Raw genomic sequence first — 20748 nt, 5'->3', positions numbered from 1 at the left:
CAAGTATGGTGTCAACTCCAAAAACATAACAAGAAAGCTAGACATGCATATAATAATTTACTGGTCATAAGAGACCCAATTACGCTTCTTCAAATAGTTGTTTCACATTGTAAGGGCCTGTGACATTTGGTTCTCCACTCCATATCAGCTCAGCTAATTGCCAGTTCGCTGCTTCAGTAGTATGGCCACCATCAAACCACACATACGCACCAGGATCACTGCATACCTTAAATGGTTCTTTTCCATTTCTCCCTCCTCCACAATTCGTTGCCCTATATGGTCCACTGCCACAACATGCATCCTTACCATTCTCGAAGCCTTAAAAACACAAAGGAATAGTTGTGAAAATTTTTGTGACAATAAGTCTACGAACACAACAATTTTCATAATTTTGTCACAGCTGCTAAACTGATATATATGTGTGTGTGTGTGTGTGTGTGTGTTATGCTTAGTGCTAATAATAGTGATCTTAGTGGTGAAGCATAATATGCAGATTAATTGAGGTCACAGCCTACCATATTTTGGAGCGTTGTTCACTTTGTCTAGAAGCGCATTGTAATAATCAAAGATTGAATACTTGAAACCTGGCAACTTGCTCTCTAACTTTTTAAGGGCATTGGCTAGAGCTCTGTTGTGTAGTCTTGCAAGAGCTGAGGGTTCTTCAGCACACTTGCCACCAAGTTGGGGATTCATTGCTTTTATGGCTGGTAGGCAACCCAAAGGCCCTGCATTCTGAAATGCAATTTTCCTTCCTCCTAAACCATATAAATCCTGAAAAAAAAAAAGATTTTAAAATAAAAAACATACGAACTTATTGAACACAGTCTTTGCACAAAAATAGTTCTTCAAATTAATTTTTTTCAAAGTGATTAACTTACTTTCAGCACACTAGTCAAGTTGCCTATGACAATCTCCACGTATCTTATTCGGTCAGACTGAGAAGCATTGGGGTACTGTGAGGAAAAGCTGAAGTAATCGTTGCCTCCAATGCTAAACAAGTACACAGCTTTCTTCACTACCTTCTTGGCTTTTACATCACCTAATTTCTGCCTGAGTGACTTCACTACAGCCTTAAAATAGCTTAGCTGCGCTGGGAGATTTATCTGGAGAGAAAAAGGAAAATTAAGCTAATTATTAAGAGTAAAATGTCCTCGCATTACTACATTTTATCATTGATTTTTAAGCAAGACTACCCACTTCCAAGAGCGCTTTTATTTCTATGATTTTCAGTTGTAGCACAAAGTTTCCATCTAGCTAGTAGGCCAAACCGCCAAAGACAATAGGCTTTCCTTCAATTTTTTGATGTAAGAACAAAGCATACATTTTAGTGTCAACTTATCAACTACAACAAAAATGTAATTTAAAAATTGAGAAAAATACACAAAATTCCCTGTTGTTTCCCTAATAACAAGGGGCCTCCTTGAGGTTTTGTGAGCTATCCTATATTAATTCCTCCCATGGAATCTCCCAGACAAACTTCAGCATTTTTCCAAACAGCAAAAAGGTCACAATTCCATTTAATGTCATTTCCCCACTTATCTTTAACAGCATCATCATACATGCTTTGAGCCTAGTTCTACTGTTTTTTCTTGAACAAAAAAGGTGGGAAGATGAATCCACCCATAGCTAAGCCTTAAATGGAAAATGATCTACATACCGTTCCAGGGTGAGTTTGAACAAGAACACCTCCTCCAGCTGAGGCAAAGTTAGCCCCATCAGTGAAATGATGTGCAATTGGTTGCAAGTATGGTGGAAGTATAGGCAATCTGGCAAACTGGGCTGCAGCCATTGAAAGAAAAAAAATGTCAAAATTTCAGTACACAAACCAATCTGCATGTTATAATGAGGTAATATGATGTTTTACTTACCAACAAAGTCAGGGACTATACGGCCATCAGAGAGTCTACCAGTGGAATGGTTGAAGAAAGTTTCCCCATATGGCCAAGAAATTGATCCACCTTCCACACTACTACCATTGAGGTACTGGTTGTTGCCTGGATCAAAGAGTGAGTCCCCAAATACGAACAAGGTCTTATGTTCTTTATTCGGCTTGGACTGAACATGGCTGCTGATTAGGTTGAGAAGGCCCACAAACACACATAAAAAGTAGCTTAGACTCGCCATTAGCTAATATGTCTCAGCTTTTATGCAAAGCCTCACTGTGTGGTGGATTCCTCTTAACACTCCCACCTTTTATATATCCAAAATTCTAGCACGGCGACAATGATTTCAATGCAGATTCTTTTTCTTCTTTTTTGGGTAACCATTCACAGTTAATGACATAATTTATTATGATTATAGGAACATTATTTTTATTTGAATTCGATATTAATATCACTTTTATTACACGACTATTTATAGTTTTTATTTCACGATTAGTTAATGGCATGATTTATCATGAACATTATCTTCATTTGAATTCAATATTATATAACATAACTCTTATTATATAATTATTTATAGGTTTTTTTTTTTCACAATTAATCAATGACATGATTTATTGTGAATATTATTTTCACTTGAATTTGCTATTAGCATTAGTTTAGAACTATGAGTAGGCTACATGAAAATGAGTTTAACCTTAGGTGGGTTTATTATAACTACTTTTTTATATATATATATATATATATATATATATATATATGTTTGTATACAAGTTTTTTTTTAATAATATAAATAATGTTAATAGTGGATTCAAATGAAATAATGTTAATGGCAAGTTTGTTATTAACCTTATTTTGTCCACTTGAGATCACATCCATTATACTTCAACAACACACTTCATCGCTTCTATCGTTAAAAGCACAAAAAAAATATAGCAAAAAACAGAATAATAAAGTTCTAAAAGTATATTTGTAAAAATTATGAAGTTATGGCTCAAGAATACTCTTCCTCTTCGTAAAAATATTCTTGAGCTAATCAAATCCGTACAAAATTGTCATATTCACACATATCCCAAGAAAGAAGGAAAAGAGACTTGACCAACACAAATTCAGTGCATAAGACAAATAAAAAATTATACATGCAAGCTACTGTAACATTTGAATGTTATAGTAGACTACTACCATGGCTTGACTAAAGAAATTAATACTAAACATATTTGAGTAAAGAAAAGTATGCACATAAAATTAATAGTTTTTCCAATAATTTTAATGCATAATTTATACTTATATATATATATATATATAAATATAAAAGATATGCAAAGAATCATGTTTGTTGGGGGGTTTTTAATGCATAATTTTTTTTTATATAAATATAAAAATATGCAAAGAATCATGTCTGTGGGGGGGGGGGGGGGGGGGGTGTTGTTCATTTGCATGGTGTCTCATAGTGTGGGTGTGAAACAAGATCTCCAGGGATCTATACAGTTATGATGTGCTTACCGGTTAATTAAAATAAAATTATTCAGCAATTTTTGTTGTTGTTGTTGATATTCTTCATGACTATTCTGTCATATTACCACCCAAATTCTTTACACATCAAGAGAAGGAAAAAAAAAAGGAAAAATAGAGCACTAATTTTTTATAATGGAGCAATATTAGGGACAAAAATTTATTCATGATTATTTTATATCTTGTTAAAGGTGGTAAATAATGATTAAAATAACATCATTTTTCATATGAATCCATTACTTGTATTACTTTTATTATCTGTCAATCATAACAGGTCATATCAACTGTTAGGATGTACGAACACTTCATTTAGAGTGCTGTACTCGTGTTGTATTTATGTTGTACTCATGTCATACCAGTATCATATTTGCTGTTTCATGTTACAATTTTTAAAAAATTACTCGTGCTATTGTGTTGTTACCGTGTTTGTGTCTATGCATCCTAGATCAACAATTGTGAAAAAAAATTATGTTTAAACTTTTTGGAAAAAAGAAGAAGATGAGTTTAAATTTCAATGTAACTTTATGCTGCTTTCTCATTGCAAGACATTTCCATGGAATTTATAGGAATAAAATAACCTGTTTCCTATTGTCCATATTGATTCCGTAAAAATAAATAAATTTTGATAACATTTCCAAAGACGTTCTGGCAATAGCCTTTATGCTCCTCCACATTCTATTCTCTTCGCCGAATCTGGCCTTTATGTTTCACTTGATGTTGTACATGTTGATTTTGTCAAAAAGGAAAAAGAAAAACTTTGATGGAACATCCAGCTTAGTTAAAATATTTTATTGAGAACATTTGCTACAAATGACAATTGCTAAGGAGATTCATGATGGTCTAACCAAAATTCTAGCACGGTGACAATGATTTCAATGCAGATTTTTTTTCCCTTCTTTGGGGGTAATCCATTCACAATTAATGACATAATTTATTATGATTATAGCAACATTACTTTTACTTGAATTCATTGTTAACATCACTTTTATTACATGACTATTTATAGTTTTTATTTCACAATTAATTAATGGCATGATTTATCATGAATGTTATCTTCATTTGAATTCGCTAATATATAACATAACTTTAATTATATGACTATTTATAGGTTTTCTTTCACAATTAATTAATGACATGATTTATTGTGAATATTATTTTCACTTAAATTTGCTATTAGCATCCTTTAGAAGTATGAGTAGGCAACATGGAAATGAGTTTAACTTTAGGTGGTTTATTATAAATACCTTTTTTAAAAAAAAAAAAATTGTATACAAGTTTTTTTTTTTGGTATAATAAAAGTAAGGTTAATAATGAATTCAAGTGAAAACAAAATATTGCTATAATCCCAATAGAATTTGTATAATAAAAGTAATGTTAATATTGGATTCAAGTGAAATAATGTTAATAGCAAATTTGTTATTAACCTTATTTTGTCCACTTGAGATCACATCCGTTATACTTTAGCAACACACCTCATCGCTTCTACCGTTAAAAGGGTGTCGGGGGCAAAAAAGTTTTCTTTCCGACAAATGAGATTATATTGGGTCGGGGCCCTAAACCAAAACTCGACAATGGGCTCGATACACGGCTCAAAGGCTATTGGTGAAGATCCAAACAATTCACCGTGTTTTCATGCCTTGAGCCTAGATTGAGACTTGCAAGAACGGCCCTTAAACAATCCTTACAGCAAACACGTCAGTGGGGTTAAAAAGTCTACTGTGAGAAATGACCCAACGGTAGAGTGTTTCTGCAGAAAATAACCCAGCTGTAAAGTACTTATGCAGAAAAGAGTGACCCAGCTGTAAAATTATTTCTACAGAAAAATAACCCAGCGGTAGAGTGCTTCAGCAGAAAACAACCCAGCTGTAGAGTGCTTCTGCAGAAAAGAGTGGCCCAGCCGTAAAAGTATTTCTGCAGCAAAAACAACTCAGCAGTACAGTAAAGTAAACTTTGAGTATTTCACAGGTTAAGAGGAAACGTCAGAGTCATCATCCATTAGCTCTAGAGAAGAGTCTTCTAATACAATAATATGAGGAAAAAATTCTATGGTAATAGTCACATCATAACCATGAATAGTAAATGAATAGATAAATATTATGGGTTCCATGATAGAAATAATGAGGAAAGCTTAACGTGAGATGAAGAGAGAGAGAGAGATCCCAACTAGTGCAGCAAGGTCATTATGGTGCCAAAGCATGTTCTTGAGCGTAGTACATATAATGGGTAAAGAGAGACACGTGTGGGCAGCGGGCAAAAGTTTATAGTGAGCTGTTGGAATTCACTGCTGGGGAGGAGCTGAATGTTTTAAACTTGAGGTATGAGAGATGTTTTTAAGCTAGGAGTGAGGGAATTCCATTTCCATGCATAAGAATGAGAGCTTTATGACTTAGAATCTTGCTGGGATTTTGAGAAGCTGATATGGATAGGTTTTTGTGAGGGTTTTTCTCTATGAGTGTGTTTCTTGGCATTGTCCTTATTCCCTCTTGAGGCATTAACAGAGGTTTTTATTTATAGTTGAGATTTAGGGGGCAATTGGGAAATAACTCTTGCTAAATCTCCCCCAATCTTCAGAAAATCCTTAGGGATTCGTTTCTTGGAATGTTAGCTAAGAATGGTAAGCTTGACCATTTGAAGACTCTTGCTGTTTTTGATGCAATATTAGCTGAGTTTCTGATCTTGCATTAATGCTGATTGGTCCTGACTTGCTGGGGTCAGAGCATGCATTAAGCTAATGACCTTGGTTGTGCTGCTTACTAGATTCAGAGCTCCCAAAGGCAAGTTAAATCACCCCAAGCCAGGTGTCAACCTTGGAGCCTTTGCTGGGAACTCTGCTAGGCCTCCCAGGTGCCCTCCAAACCACATTTCCCTAAGTTTCCCCATTAGGGGTTCATGTGCTTGGTCCATGAACTAGAAAATACGTATTTTTTAGCATGAAAAACGAGCTGATTTGAGCTTGCTTCAGGGCATTAATGGTTGTCTTGGATGCTTGACCGAATATGTTGGAGAAGAAAGAGGGGGTGGTTGGCTGAAGTGCTTTCAGCCCCCCTGTTGGGTCTTCTCAGCCTTTTGTCAAGTCCATTTCAGCTTTATGTCACCTAATGACTGATGATATTTCAGAAAGGTTTGACCCTTGATGGACATGTGTCTTGTTCTGACTTGATGGGACAAGCTGATGCCTGATAGCAGTGGGCTCCAGCTGCTGACTTGTGTTGGATTTTTGCCTGATTAGCTCACGTGAGCTTCTGCTAATGGTGCCTAGGTTTTGGGCTGAGCTGGTCCAGCTGGGCCTTATGTTTGGGCTGCTTTGGGCCTAATTATTCCCTCAAAATGAATAATTTTGCCATGACACTCATGGACTTTTATAAACTTTGCAAGAGAGGTATTTTCTTGGAGGATAAATACTTATATTTCCTATGAGTAAGGGATTTTGTATATGTGAAATAATTGTTGAGATAATATTTAGGTTTTGTAAATACGTGCCAAAAATAGTATTTGGGCTTTTGGAAATAGTGCCAAACATAATATTGGGTTTTTAGAAATAGTTGCCAAGATGACGTTGGACTTTAGGAAATAGTTGCCAAAATAATATTAGGCTTTAGAAAATAGTGCCCAAAACATTATTGGGCTTTATGAAATAGTTGCCAAGATGACGTTGGGCTTTACGAAATAGTGCCAAAACATTATTGGACTTCATGAAATAGTTGCCAAAATGATATTGGGCTTTAGGAAATAGTGCCCAAAACGATATTGGGCTTTATGAAATAGTTGCCAAAATAATATTGGGCTTTGGAAATAGTTTGCCAAATTAATATTTGGGCTTTGCAAAATAGTGCCAAATTAATATTTGGGCTTTGGAAAATAGTTGCCAAATTAGTATTTGGGCTTTGGAAATAGTTTGCCAAATTACTATTTGGGCTTTGTAAAATAGTTTGCCAAATTGTAGAAAATATCGCCGTGTAGCAACGGGCTTTGAGGTGCCGTGTAGCAACAGGCTTAAAGGTGTCGTGTAACAACGGGCTTTGTAAGGTGCCGTATAGCAACGGGCTTTGTAAGGTGCCGTGTAGCAACGGGCTTTGTAAGGTGCCGTGTAGCAACGGGCTTAGAGGTGCCGTGTAGCAATGGGCTTTGTAAGGTGCCTAGAGGTGCCGTGTAGTAACGGGTTTTGTAAGGTGCCGTGTACCAACGGACTTAAAGGTGTCGTGTAGTAACGGGCTTTGTAAGGTGCCGTGTAGCAACAGGCTTAAAAAGTGCCGTGTAGCAACGGGCTTAGAGGTACCGTGTAGCGACGAGCTTTGTAAGGTGCTGTATAGCAACGGGCTTAAAGGTGTCGTGTAGTAACGGGCTTAGAAAAAGGTTTTGTTGGGCTTTTTGAGTCTTGTCAACGAGTTGAATGATTTTGGGCCTTTTGTGGAGGGAGTATAATTTTGTGGCCCAACGTTGATAGATGGGTATTTTTGCGAAAACCCATGTTGGATAATATGAGTTTTGTAGTGGGTAATATTTGTGAGATGACCCAAAGTAATTTGTGGGGCTTATATATGTAGGAAATATTTGTGGGAGCCCAATAACATGGAGAATATTTAAGTAATATGTGGAAAATATTTACATGGGCTTTGAAATAATTATTGGGCTTGTGTGGGTATTTTTCTGTGCGTGGGCTAAAGAAGTTAGAGCCCGAAAATTTGTACCTCACCAAAGGACAAAAAATATAGCAAAAAACAGAGTAATAAAGTTCTTAAGAGTATATTTGTAAAAATTATGAAGTTATGGCTCAAGAATACTCTTCCTCTTCATAAGAACGTTCTTGAGCTAATCAAATCCAAACAAAATTGTCATATTCACGCATATCTTGAGAAAGAAGGAAAAAAAACTTGACCACCACCAATCCAAACATGGAGAACACTCTTCAAACACATATTCAGTGGATAAGACAAATAAAAAATTATACATGTGAGCTACTGCAATATATTCTTTACACATCAAGAGAAGGAAAAAAAGTAATAGAGTACTAATTTTTGATAATGGAGCAATATTATGGACAAAAATTTATTCATGATTATTTTATATCTTGTAAAAGGTGGTAAGTTATGATTAAAATAACTTCATTTTTATATGGATCTATCACTTGTACTATTTTTATTATCTTTCAATCATAACAAGTCATATCAACAATAATGATGCACGAATACTTCATTTAGAGTGCTATACTTATGTTGTATCCATGTCACACTTGTGTCATATTAATGTCATACTTGCCGTTTCATGTTATAATTTTTTAAAAATTATTCATGTCACTGTGTTGTACTTGTGTCTGTATCCGTGCATACTAGATCAACAGTTGTGAAAAAATTTGTGTCTAAACTTTTTGGAAAAAAGAAGAAGATGAGTCTAAATATCAATGTGACTTTATGCTGCTTTCTCATTGCAAGACATTTCTTTTTTTGAAGCCCCACCATAACTCATGCATTCATGTCAATGAGGAATCAGAGTACAAGGCCTCACGGGCCGGGGGAGGTGTATCTTCCGACCATACAAATTCATCCTCTATTTCTAGCAAACCGGGCTAACAAGTGTGCTACTTTATTAGCACTCCGCTGAACCCAGCTAATGGACGCACATCGCAAACCAGCTGCAAGGCACCGGATATCTTCATTGCAAGACGTTTCCATAGAATTTAAAGGAATAAAATAACCTGTTTCCTATTGTACGTATTGATTCTGTAAAAAATAATTAAATTTTGATAACATTGCCATAGATGTTCTGCCAATAGCCTTTATGTTTCATTGATGTTGTACATGTTGATTTTGTAAAAAAGGAAAAAGAAAAACTTTGATGGAACATCTAGCTTAGTTAAAATATTTTATTAAATACATTTGCTACAAATGACAATTGCTAAGGGGATTCATGATGGTCTGTCCACGATTTACAAGAAGATTGAAAATTGCTCAGGCATATAATTATGATTATTAGAAAATCACTTGTTATAAAATGAAGATAAAGAAATTTATGTATATATGTTCAAGCATAAGAAAATGATATACCAACAAATTCCCCCCCCCCCTTTTTTTTGGCTCTGCAATAAAAATGCCTATATTATTTAAAGGGTGCGGTTTACATCTACAAGTGACCTTGTTTACTTCAAAAGGCAAAAACATCTGAAGAAAGATAGACATGATATAATAATATTAACTGGTCATAAGAGTTATATTCAGCAAAATTATGCATGTCCAAATAGTTGTTGCACATTGTAATTTTTGGGACACGTATTAATTTATCACTAATTGATAATTAGTCATTTATAGGGTCTCCCTTTATTTTTCTGTGCTGGACTTGGCTTAAGCTGTCTAGTGTCTACTGTCACGCCAAATTGAGCTTTTTGTTTTTGGAATTCAATTAGTTCTAGCATCCATTTGGATTGATATTGGTTAATTCACTTTATTTAGATGTTTTTAAAGAAGGGAACAAGGAAATGATTTGAGATTCACTTGACAAATCGAGATTCACTTGAGCTTGATTGCAATCTTGACATCATTTGACTGATCAAGTCTCAAGATTTTTAAATTCTAGATTCAGGCACATGATCGACTTAAGCCTTAGTATTTGTGCCATACTTTTCTAAAGTATATAAGGGAACTCTTAATGTGAAATGTGAATTAATTAAGCTTTTGAGGGAGAGACTGCTGCATTAGATGTGCATTTAGGTCTCAGGGTTTTTTGTCAAGCGAATATCTCCATCACCAACAAGTTATTGAAGAATTAGAAGATTGGTGAAAGATTGAAGTTGCTGCAACATCTACAAATATATATACACACACACACATACACACACACACACACACACACACGAGAAATTTCAAGTAGGTACTTGAAGTCACGGACTAGATTGTTCGTGTGAAGAGATCCACAGTGGAAGAGTTCTAGTGGAGGTAGCAAATTGGAATTAGGGTTAATTCTACTGGTATAACTTTGATTTCACTAGTGTATTCTTTCATTGAGGGTAGACTTTAAACCCTCAAAAGTGTTCTTCCTGTCAATTTCTGCAATTTGATATAAAACGTCAACATATTTATCATGTTAAAATAAAAAAACGTTATGTGAAATATGGTCAAGCATAAGAAATTGATATACTAGCAAATTTCCCCTTCTTTTTTGGTTCTGCAATAGAAATGAGTATATTATTCAAATGGAGTGGTTTACATCTACAAGTGACAGTGTTACCTCCAAAAACATAACAAGAAAGCTAGATATGATTTTAACTGGTCACAAAAAGATATACTATTATGCATGTCCAAATAGTTGTTGCACATTGTAAGGGCCTGTGACATTCGGTGCTCCACTCCAAATCAGCTCAGCTAACTGGCGGTTGGCTGTTTCAGTAGTATGGCCACCATCAAACCACACATACTCACTAGGATTACTGCATAACTCATATGGTTCTGTTCCATTGCTTCCTCCTCCACAATTCTTTCCTCTATATGCTCCACTGCCACAACATGCAGCTTTACCATTCTTGAAGCCTAAAAAAGCAAAGGAAAAAAGTTGGAACAAAGATAAAGGTAGGAGCAATGTTAGGGACAACTTTTTTCCCAATTGTTTGTCCCTTTAACTTGTTAAGATGGCAAATTATGATTGAAGCAACATCACTTTCACTTCCAAGTAACAATAGATAGCAGATGGTTTAGTTTCAAATATGTTTGCCTTAGCTATATAGATATGGATAAATTGTATAGTAGATAAGCTTGTTCTGTTTTCTATTGTAATCTTCTTTGCAAATATCTTGCTTGTAATTATTATATGGGAAATGCTAACCGATGCTTTTAGGGTAATAGTTAATAATCCATTTAAAGAAAGTTTTTATGGGAAAAGAAAAAAAAAACAATTAATGTTTTGACAGCTTTTTTCATTTCTCATAAAAGTTGTGTCTAAGGGCACCCGTTAGCATGAACTTTATTATATAAATGAAACACACATAGAAAGTCTGGCTGTTGATTTGAGCCAGCTTCCGTTCACACTATGTTAAGCATCAAGCACCGTCTCTCCCTCTTTCTCCGGAAATCTCTGTATATCACTTTGTAGAGCCACAATTTGACTAGTGTTCTAGCGCCTAGAAGATTGTAAAACTGAAACTATAGAGACAGAAAACAGAATACTCTAGAAATTGTCATGGGTTAGAAATTAAAAAATTAAAAAGCTATGGCCTAGGAACTACTAGAACTCTAGTGGCAGAAATTAAATGAAGCTAGAAGCTTCAATGTTGGTTAATTAAACGCCCTCCAACCTGTATAAGTAGGAACTTTGGTTCCAACTTGTGACAAGTGAAGTGGTGTAAAGCAAGTGAGGTGAAGTGTGTCAGCACTGTAAAGTAAAGAAAAGAAAGTAAGGAAGTAATTGTGTCATTGTGTTAGTAGCCAGGTGTCTAGAAGTAAGGTGTAAGGTCAAGTGTGTGCAAGTGTATTTAAGGATAGTGTGTGTGAATGTAAAAGTGCCAGTGCTGTGTGTGCACAGGTGCAATAATAGTGCTTGTAAAGTGTTGTAATTATAGATAAAAGTGTATTTGTTCACGAATTTTACTCAACACACTACTCTTTCAAAACAAAAGATGGTGAAAATTTGTTGTCTCTAGCACTAATGCATGGTTACTCTAAAGGTAAATCTAACAAGGCAGAAGCATGATATGCAGGTTGTGGTCACAGCCTACCATATTTTGAAGGATTGTTCACTCTGTCTCCAAGTGCGTTGTAGTAATCAAAGATTGAATATTTGAATCCTGGTAACTTGCTCTCTAATTTTTTAAGCACATTGGCTAGAGCACTGTTGTGTAGTCTTGCCAAAGCTGAGGGTTCTTCAGCACACCCACTACCAAGTTGGGGACTCATTGCTTTCATGGAAGGTAGGCAACCCAAAGGTCCTGCATTCTGAAATGCAATTTTCCTTCCTCCTAAATCATATATTTCCTGAAAGAGAAAAATGTTAAACATAAAAAACAAACCAACTTATTGAATACTGTCTTTGAAGTAAAATACTTCCAAAAAATAATTTATTCTCAGTGATTTTCTTACTTTGAGCACACTAGTCAAGTTGCCTATGACCATCCCCACGTATTGCCTTCGGTAGGACTGAGAAGCATTGGGGTTCTCCAAGTAAAAGCTGAAGTAATCGTTGCCTCCAATGCTAAACAAGTATACAGCTCTCATCAGAACCTTCTTGGCTTCTACATCGCCTAGTTTCTGCCTTAGTGACTTCACTACAGCCTTAAAATAGCTTAGCTGCGCTGGGAGATTTATCTGGAGAGAAAGGACAATTAAGCTATTAAGAGTAACATTTCCTTGCATTACTATGTTTATCATTGATTTTTAAGTAGAACTGCCCACTTCAAAGAGTGCTTTTATTTCCATGATTTTCAGATGTAGCACAAAGTTTCCATCCAGCTATTAGGCCAAACCAAAGATAATAGGCTTTCCTTCATTTTTTTTTATGTAAAAACAAAGCATACATTTTACAGACTAATGTGTCAACTTATCAACTACAACAAAAATGTAATTTAAAAATTGAGAAAAATAGACAAAATCCCCTGTTGTTTTCCTAATAACAAGGAGCCTCCTTGAGCTTACGCTATTTTTTTATGTAAAAATGCATCTCTAAATTTAGACATGCTATCAAATGAGGAACTCATTGTTCATTTGAATGGTTGTTTAACGGGTTTACAGATAAAAGAAGTGTTTTATTGATCCACCACATAGGAGGTTTTGTGTTCTTTTTCCTACATTATATTATGTTGTTGATGAGGCACTAATTGTTTGGGATGCACAAACACTTCATTTGAGGTGCCGTACCTGTATTGTAACAGTGTCCTAATTGCCGTATCATGATATAATTTTAAAAAAATTTCTCATGTCGCTGTATAGTACTTATACCCGTGTCCATAACCGTGCATCCTACATAATTGTATTCATTGTCATAATTGTAAGCCATTTATACTAAAATTAGTAGTGAAATTGTTGGTTATATATAAATTGGACCCAAATTCATAATTTAAGCTTTTGGATTATGTGCTATCCTATATTAATTCCTCCCATGGAATCTCACAAACAAACTACAGCATTTTTCAAAACGGGAAAAAGGTCACAATCCCATTTAATGTCATTTCCTCACTTATCTTTAGCAGCATCATCAGACATGCTTTGAGATTAGTTCTACCGTTTTTTCTTGAACAAAAAAGGTGGGAAGCTGAATCCACCCATAACTAAGTCTTAAATAGAAAATGATCTACATACCGTTCCAGGGTGAGTTTGAACAAGAACACCTCCTCCAGCTGAGGCAAAGTTAGCCCCATCAGTGAAATGATGTGCAATTGGTTGTAAGTATGGTGGAAGTATAGGCAATTTGGCAAACTGGGCTGCAGCCATTGAAAGAAAAAAGTGTCACAATCTAAGTACACAAACCAATCTACACGTTATAGTGAGGTCATATGATGTGTTACTTACCAACAAAGTCAGGGACTACACGGCCATCAGAGAGTCTCCCAGTGGAATGGTTGAAGAAAGTTTCCCCATACGGCCATGAAATTGATCCACCTTCCACACTAGAATTGAGGTACTTGTTGTTGCCTGGATCAAAGAGTGAGTCCCCAAATATAAACAAGGTCTTATGTTCTCCCTCTGGCTTGGGCTGAACAGGGCAGCTGGCAGGATCATCAAGAAGGCTCACAAACACACAGAACAGGTAGCTTAGACTCACCATGAGCTAATATGTATCAGCTTTATGCGAAGCCTCACTCTTGGTCCTCCTGTATTGCTGGGTTCCTCTAAATCACTCCCACTTTTTATATATCCAAAATTCTAGTATTGCGACATTGACTTGAAAAAGATTCCTTTTTCTCTGTTCTTTTCTTTTCTCGGTAAGGGTGTATATGATGTTATGTTTTATATTATATTTATTAGTGTCTTTTTTTTTTTTTTAGTCATATTTATTAGTGTCTTTATTGTATAATACAAGGCTGTGGTATTGAATGGATTTTTTCTGCCGTGTATCCTAAGACTACAAAATATTATAATATTTTAAAAAAAAGTTTTATCAAGAATTAAAATTTTTTTACAACTTTTTCAATTTCACATAAAATGTTTCTAAAGATAGATGGGTTAAGAAAAAAATTAATTGGACCCTTGTTATATAATACAAGGCTTTGAGTAAAACAAACCAAGAAAATGTTAAAAACATAGGGTCCGTTTGGATACCGTTTATTACTAAAAATTGAAAATTTATTACTGAAAATATTGTAGCAAAATAATTTTTAAATTATGAATAGTGCTCATGGGACCCTGATTTATTGCTTCTTGCTATATTTTCCGTACTTGTGGGTCTACGAACTGTGCACAGAACCCACAAAAAAACGCAAAAACGCCTGCCTCATTTGCACAAACGCACACATAAACTATTTTATAAAAAAGTTTACAAACTGTTGATGGAGTAAGTGATTATTAGTAAATATAAAAGTGATATTAATGATAGTTGTTGATGAAAATCAATAAGAAGTTGACCAATGACAAAACTTATGTACAGTACCTTTGATACTGTTTCTTAGGTTATCGTTTTAAAATTTTGACATATGACTACTTAACTTAAAAAATATATACTTTCATTTATGAGAAAAAACCACATGACAGAATTTTAAGATATGAATATAAAAAATAGCACCTAAGTCATGCTTTTTTATAAAAATATTATAAAATAATTTGTGCACACAGCATTATTCTTTTTATGTCTATATTTTTTGCCATGATTTATTCTGATTATAGCTTTTATATATATATATATATATATATAAATTCAGCATGCAATTATAAAGATTATTTGTGTTTTCAAACTTATCGAATAACGTAATTGTTGCTTTGCAGTGATCCCCCCAATGTGATCCGTGGTCAGAAAGCATGTGAATACGTGAAGTTGATTGGACGTGCCAAAAGCTTAGTAAGAGGAAGAGGGGGTCTTCCGGTAGCGGGAAGGCAGTGAAGTAAGCGGATATGTGCCCACCAATGGAGCCATAAATGTGGACTTATCATTGTTGTGGTCGCCATTTTAAGCAAAAGCTTAAAGTGCCCATTTGGTTCGGCACTCTTCCCTTTGGGCCCAAAAACCACGTTCTCTAGCCCATCTTTTTCTTAAAATAAAAATCCAAAGACAGAGGGCGTTGAATGGGTTAATTGAAAGTTAAAATATTACTGTTACTTTTATTTAAGGAGCCAAAGCGGCATGAATTACAGTAAACAGGTGTGAAGGAACATCAACTATCAATACTATATACTTGTTAACATGTCTCGTATGTCTAACAATTTTATCCCTTTTATTTTTGCTCATTTCTTCACATGTGTGTGGGTTTTTGAAACAATAAAGAGATAAAAAGAATCAGGGCAATGGTGGAAGCATTCAGCCATGGCTAGGGGCTTCGGTAAACTAATTGCAACTAACATAAATAGCAAAGGTCTTAATACAAATTTCATTGCTATCTCTCAAGAAGAGATTAGGAAAATCTATAGTGTAGAGAGGGCGAATAAAGCTTGGAACATACTAGATGCAACACATGAAGGTGCTAAAATAGTCAAAAACTCAAAACATCAAATGACATTGAGAATTCTAGGTTTGAAGAGATTAGAATGGCTGAGGATGAAACTTTCAACGAATTCTACGCAAACTAAATGATATTGAGAATTCAAGTTTCAACTTAGGAGATAAAATCGTTGAACCTAAGATTGCAGGGAAGATTATGAGATCCTTAAACAAGAGTTTTTGTCCTCAGGTACTGACCATAGAAGTGAGAAAGGACCTAGATTCTATAAAGGTTGAGGAATTATTACAAACATATGAGCTTACCAACCTCAGACAAGTAAAACAAGTCGATTATGGCCTTAAAAATTGTCAAAGAAGCGGATATTGATTCATCTAGGGATGATCGAATGAGCAACAAATAACCTTCCTTGCTAAACAATTTAGGAGATTTATGGAGAATTCTAGAAATAGAGGCAAGAGATAACTTCTAAAAAATTTGAACCTTCTAAAAATAATGAATCAAAATAGAAGTTAAATGCTAAAAAAGGATAAGAATGTTCAATCTTTTGTTTCATTATATATATCAGGAGTTCCACTCCATAATAGCTTAACAAATTATTGACACACATATTAGCTCAGCAAGCCCACTTATAGAAAACAGAATTACCAAGTAATGGGAACATGGATACCCACATTTTGACCACGTAACCTAAAAATAAGGTTTGGTGGGAATCTCTATGCCCTTAAGTATAAGGATTCCTTAGAGTTATTTACAAAAAAATACGGGAATATTTTTAAATCCTAAGTGGATTCCTAAAATCCAAAAAGATTATCCTGAAACTTGTAAGTGGGGTATGATCATACAACTTGAAATATTGAATATATTTATTACTTCGGTATAAAAATACAATTCTTATTTAGACTTTAATGACAATATAACATGATTCACTTATTTTTTTTATTAAAAAAAATCAAATTTACATTCATTAGTTTTCAAACAATGCCTTAAGATTGTAAGGTCCTGTGATATTAGGAGTTCCATTCCACATTAGCTCAGCAAATTGTTGGTTGGCCTTTTCGGAGGGATGAATGGAGTCAAAGAACACATATTCACTAACATTATGACATAATTTGTATTCTTTGACAGATCTCTTGCCTCCACAACTAAAAATTCCTCTATATGGACCGGTTCCACAACATGCACTCTTGCTTATCTTAAAACCTTCACAAAATAAATAAAAATAAAACAGAGATACTTTTAGTTTATAGAGCTAAAATGCCAAACTATAAGAGCACTCATATCAGTGTGTATATAATAGAAAAATATGTGAAATTTACATGATTTTGTTCAAAAACTCCCCACATCAGTTATTCCATAACACTATTGATTTATATTTTTGCTACAGTAATCGTGCAAATATGCATGGCTACTGTGGCTACTATAGCTTTGTATCTAAATATTTTATCAATTCCTCATTTCATCTCTCTCCCTCTCTGTTTTTTGCTTTACTGTCTCTCTCACATAAACATAGCCTCCACCGCAACCCACCACCAACCAGCCCCCACCATCACCACAACTCACAACCCATTACAAAATTTTATCTCATCACAAAATCAGATCTACCCATCAACCAGAAAACCCAAATCATCAAATCCAATGGTAGCTCAAACCCATCAGCCCAATTGGTAGCACAAAAAACCATACAATGGAAGAAGCAGCAGCGGTGGAAGAAAGAATAAGAAGAATAAGAAGCAGCAACAAAGGAAGAAGAAGAAGAAGAAGAAGCAGCACCAACAGCAGTGGAAGAAGAAGAAGCGACAAAAGAGGAAGAAGTAGTGGCAACAGGTGTTTGGGAAGAAGAAGTGGCGGCAGATGTTTGGGAAGAAGAAGAAGAAGCAGCAACAATGGATCTGGGTTTAGGATGACACTCACGAGAGAGATTTGATGGAGGCGAGAGGCGAGACCCAAAGGATTCATTTGGTTGGAGGGGTGGAAAAGTGGGAGGATAGAAAATATTTTGATTTTCCTCTTTTTTGTTGGTTGAGAGTGGAAAACTAAAAGTATGGAAAAAGTGAGTTTTTATAAATTTACTTATATACCATTGATAAAAAATGATGCCCAAAAAGTGACAAGCAAAAAAAAAAAAAAAAAAAAAGAATCATCCAAATTTATTAAAAAATAAAAATCATGTTTAGTTAAACAAAAGAAGAAGAAGAAGAAGAAGAAGAAGAAGACAAACAAAACAAAGCACCATGCCACACCACAGAAAATCAAAAGAAAAAAAAAGGAAAAATGAAAAGAAGGCAACGTCCCAAGAAAGTTTTTTTTTTTTTTTAAAGGGTGAAACCCATGTACATTGCCCAGGTAAAGCAAAAGCTAAGAAAAAAAAAAAAAAAGAAAGAAAGGGGCAACCGGATGGCAATTTTGTCAAGTAACTTCAAATTTCTCCCCACCTTGTTTTCTCCCAATTTTGGAGAGAAAATTTTTTGGTGGGCTTAGGGAGAAAACACCCAAGCCCCACCATTTTTTTCTCTCCCCCCCTCCAACCAAACACACTTCAAAAGGTTTTCCTTCCTCTATCTCTCTAAAATTCATTTTACCAAATACACCCAAAGAGTGGAGAGAGAGAGAGAGAGAGAAACGAGTTATTATAAATGAAAATAATAATAATAAATGATTATTTAAATAAAATATGGTGTATAATAGACAGTTTGATATTGGTGTTTTTGCTAAGTGATTGTGTAAAATAAAAAAAGTGGGCTCTTATGCTAAAATAAACAAGAAGGAAATTTTAGCTGGACTAATGCTAATGCTCCAACAATAATAAAACACATTATGCACTATAAAAATGATTGACATACCATATTTTAAAGGGTTATATATACTTTCACTTAGAGAAGTGTAGGTATCTGCTATTGAATATTTGAATCCATCGAACTGATTTTCTAGCTCCTGCAAGGATTTAGAAAGTGCTTTATTGTGCAATTTTGCTAGTGCTGAAAGTTCCTCAACGCATGCACCTGTGTTATTCGGACTTAGTGCTCTTGCAATTGGCAAACAGCCCAATGGTGCCAAGTTTGGAATCGCAATTTTCCTTCCACCTTTCTTATATATTCCCTAGTACATCAAGATATGGTTATTTAGTATAACAAATTTTTGCGAATGTAAATAACAAGAATTAAATAGAATGACAATTTATTTTGAATATTGAATGTTATTACTTTTATCACACTTGTTAAGTTGCCGATCACTGCATCTACGTATTCTTCCGGAGAGTAGGTTTGAAGAGCACTGGAATTTGAGGTGGAAAGGGCAAAATAATCATTGCTGCCAATGCTAATTAAGTAAACCGCTCTCGCCAATAATGTCTTGGCTTCTTCATGTCCTAGTCTTCTCCTCAACAGCTTCGCCAATTTCTTATAATAATGTAGTTGAGTTTTTAGGTCAATCACCTGCCCCAAATTAAAAGAAAGGGAGATTAGGAATATGTGGCTTACTCAGGCATTTGATATTTGGGTAATATGCTATTGCAAGCACACTATTTCAACATGAGTGATTGCTAGAGGTGCAGTCTCCATCCAACACACAAAAGCATTGGATAAGAGCCGACATGTCACCATTTTAAGATATGTATCATGTCATAATCACCTACAATTTACCAAAGTACTAGAGGGAAGTCAAAACCTCTTGTTCGCTACCATATGATTTGAATACCTCACTATCAATCAAACAGATAATTTAGATAAAGCTCTGTTGGCAATGCAAATTTCAAGCCCTATCTATCATTTATATATTTATTTCTTTATTCAGCACGACATGATCAATTTCACTAAACATTTAATTAAACTTCCAAAGTTCTTCTAGAAAAAAAAAAAAAGCTGTCTAATTAATACTGATAGTCATTGGACAAAATGAGATCTCTCCTTGTCCTATTAATAAAAAATTGGAGAGTGAAATTCAATATTGTCAGTATTGTACATGTGTGTGTGTGTATATATATATATACACACACTTGATGTAAAAGATACATACTAGTCCTTGTTTAGTTTCGACAAGAGCCCCGGCTCCGGCAGAAGCAAAGTTTGTCCCGTCAGTATATTGATGATAACCGGGATACAGAAATGGCGTAATGAATGGCAACTTTGCAAACTCAGCTGTAACAAAATTTCAACAATCAATTTACTATCAATTCAAATTCTTAAAAAGAAAAAGAAAGATTAATAGCATTTTACCAATAAAATCTGGGATTAGACGTCCATTAGAAAATCTTCCAGTGGGGTAGTTGAAGAAGGTCTCCCCATACGGTCCATAATTTGCTAGGTTATCAGTGGTGGTGTTGATATAGTCATTGTTTCCAGCATCGAATAATGAATCACCAAAGATGAATAGGGCAACATGTTGTTGCTTTGGCAGGCATATGTGACTAAGACTATGGGTTGGGGTAAGAAAGACTACAAGCAAAACCAAAAAACAGAAATGGAACCTAAAACTCACCATGCTATAAACCTCGTTCGCTTTTGTTCTCATTATTTAGTTGCACTTGCCATTTATAGAGAACTTTTGCGGTATTACTTGGTCAAAGAGAAAAAGAAAAGAAAAGAAAGCAGAATGCTTTGTTTATCAAAAGGAAAAGGAAGAGAGGAAGCTTCCGTACTCCATGGTACGCAGTCGTCGGTGGCACGTTGTTGCTTTCACAGTTCCACCAAGGTCAAAAACTTTTAAGCTGTAAGAATTGAAGTACTGTCTCCGTCTTAAATAATTACTATATATATATAATTAATTATTTTTAAAAATATTTTTTCAAGAATT

General features: G+C 34.8%; 3 protein-coding genes across 3 annotated transcripts; all 3 read right to left on the bottom strand.

Moving 5' to 3' along the window:
• On the bottom strand, positions 1-2124 carry LOC142633580 (GDSL esterase/lipase 1-like). Its single transcript, XM_075807824.1, has 5 exons — positions 1869-2124; positions 1658-1779; positions 879-1103; positions 516-771; positions 1-318 (listed from the first exon to the last, which is right to left on the bottom strand). The coding sequence occupies exons 1-5, from the start codon at positions 2122-2124 to the stop codon at positions 80-82; spliced, it is 1098 nt and encodes a 365-aa protein (XP_075663939.1). The 3' UTR covers positions 1-79.
• An 8366-nt stretch (positions 2125-10490) lies between these two features.
• LOC142633492 (GDSL esterase/lipase 1-like) lies at positions 10491-14274 on the bottom strand. Its single transcript, XM_075807732.1, has 5 exons — positions 13880-14274; positions 13670-13791; positions 12455-12679; positions 12094-12349; positions 10491-10912 (listed from the first exon to the last, which is right to left on the bottom strand). Exons 1-5 carry the CDS (start codon positions 14133-14135, stop codon positions 10674-10676), a joined length of 1098 nt encoding a protein of 365 aa, XP_075663847.1. The 5' UTR covers positions 14136-14274; the 3' UTR covers positions 10491-10673.
• Positions 14275-16799: 2525 nt separating this feature from the next.
• Positions 16800-20495, bottom strand: LOC142633977 (GDSL esterase/lipase 1-like). Its single transcript, XM_075808243.1, has 5 exons — positions 20172-20495; positions 19972-20093; positions 19161-19391; positions 18801-19056; positions 16800-17160 (listed from the first exon to the last, which is right to left on the bottom strand). The coding sequence occupies exons 1-5, from the start codon at positions 20464-20466 to the stop codon at positions 16925-16927; spliced, it is 1140 nt and encodes a 379-aa protein (XP_075664358.1). The 5' UTR covers positions 20467-20495; the 3' UTR covers positions 16800-16924.
• Positions 20496-20748: the final 253 nt, after the last annotated feature.

The sequence above is a fragment of the Castanea sativa genome, chromosome 5, assembly GCF_040712315.1.
Source record: "Castanea sativa cultivar Marrone di Chiusa Pesio chromosome 5, ASM4071231v1".
Taxonomy (NCBI): domain Eukaryota; kingdom Viridiplantae; phylum Streptophyta; class Magnoliopsida; order Fagales; family Fagaceae; genus Castanea; species Castanea sativa.
Note: the sequence above shows the minus strand (reverse complement) of the source record. Positions and strands in the feature narration are given on the sequence as shown.

Excerpts from the sequence above, each read along its gene's own strand:
- LOC142633580 (XM_075807824.1), bottom strand. The coding sequence starts at position 2,124 with ATGGCGAGTCTAAGCTACTTTTTATGTGTGTTTGTGGGCCTTCTCAAC. Across the intron at positions 772-878 it reads ACTTGACTAGTGTGCTGAAA|GATTTATATGGTTTAGGAGG; the intron begins GTAAGTTAATCA and ends TTTTTTTTTCAG. Across the intron at positions 319-515 it reads GAACAACGCTCCAAAATATG|GCTTCGAGAATGGTAAGGAT; the intron begins GTAGGCTGTGAC and ends TGTGTTTTTAAG.
- LOC142633492 (XM_075807732.1), bottom strand. The coding sequence starts at position 14,135 with ATGGTGAGTCTAAGCTACCTGTTCTGTGTGTTTGTGAGCCTTCTTGAT. Across the intron at positions 13,792-13,879 it reads TGTAGTCCCTGACTTTGTTG|CCCAGTTTGCCAAATTGCCT; the intron begins GTAAGTAACACA and ends CAATGGCTGCAG. Across the intron at positions 12,680-13,669 it reads TTCAAACTCACCCTGGAACG|ATAAATCTCCCAGCGCAGCT; the intron begins GTATGTAGATCA and ends CTTTCTCTCCAG.
- LOC142633977 (XM_075808243.1), bottom strand. The coding sequence starts at position 20,466 with ATGAGAACAAAAGCGAACGAGGTTTATAGCATGGTGAGTTTTAGGTTC. Across the intron at positions 20,094-20,171 it reads TCTAATCCCAGATTTTATTG|CTGAGTTTGCAAAGTTGCCA; the intron begins GTAAAATGCTAT and ends ATTTTGTTACAG. Across the intron at positions 19,392-19,971 it reads TCGAAACTAAACAAGGACTA|GTGATTGACCTAAAAACTCA; the intron begins GTATGTATCTTT and ends AATTTGGGGCAG.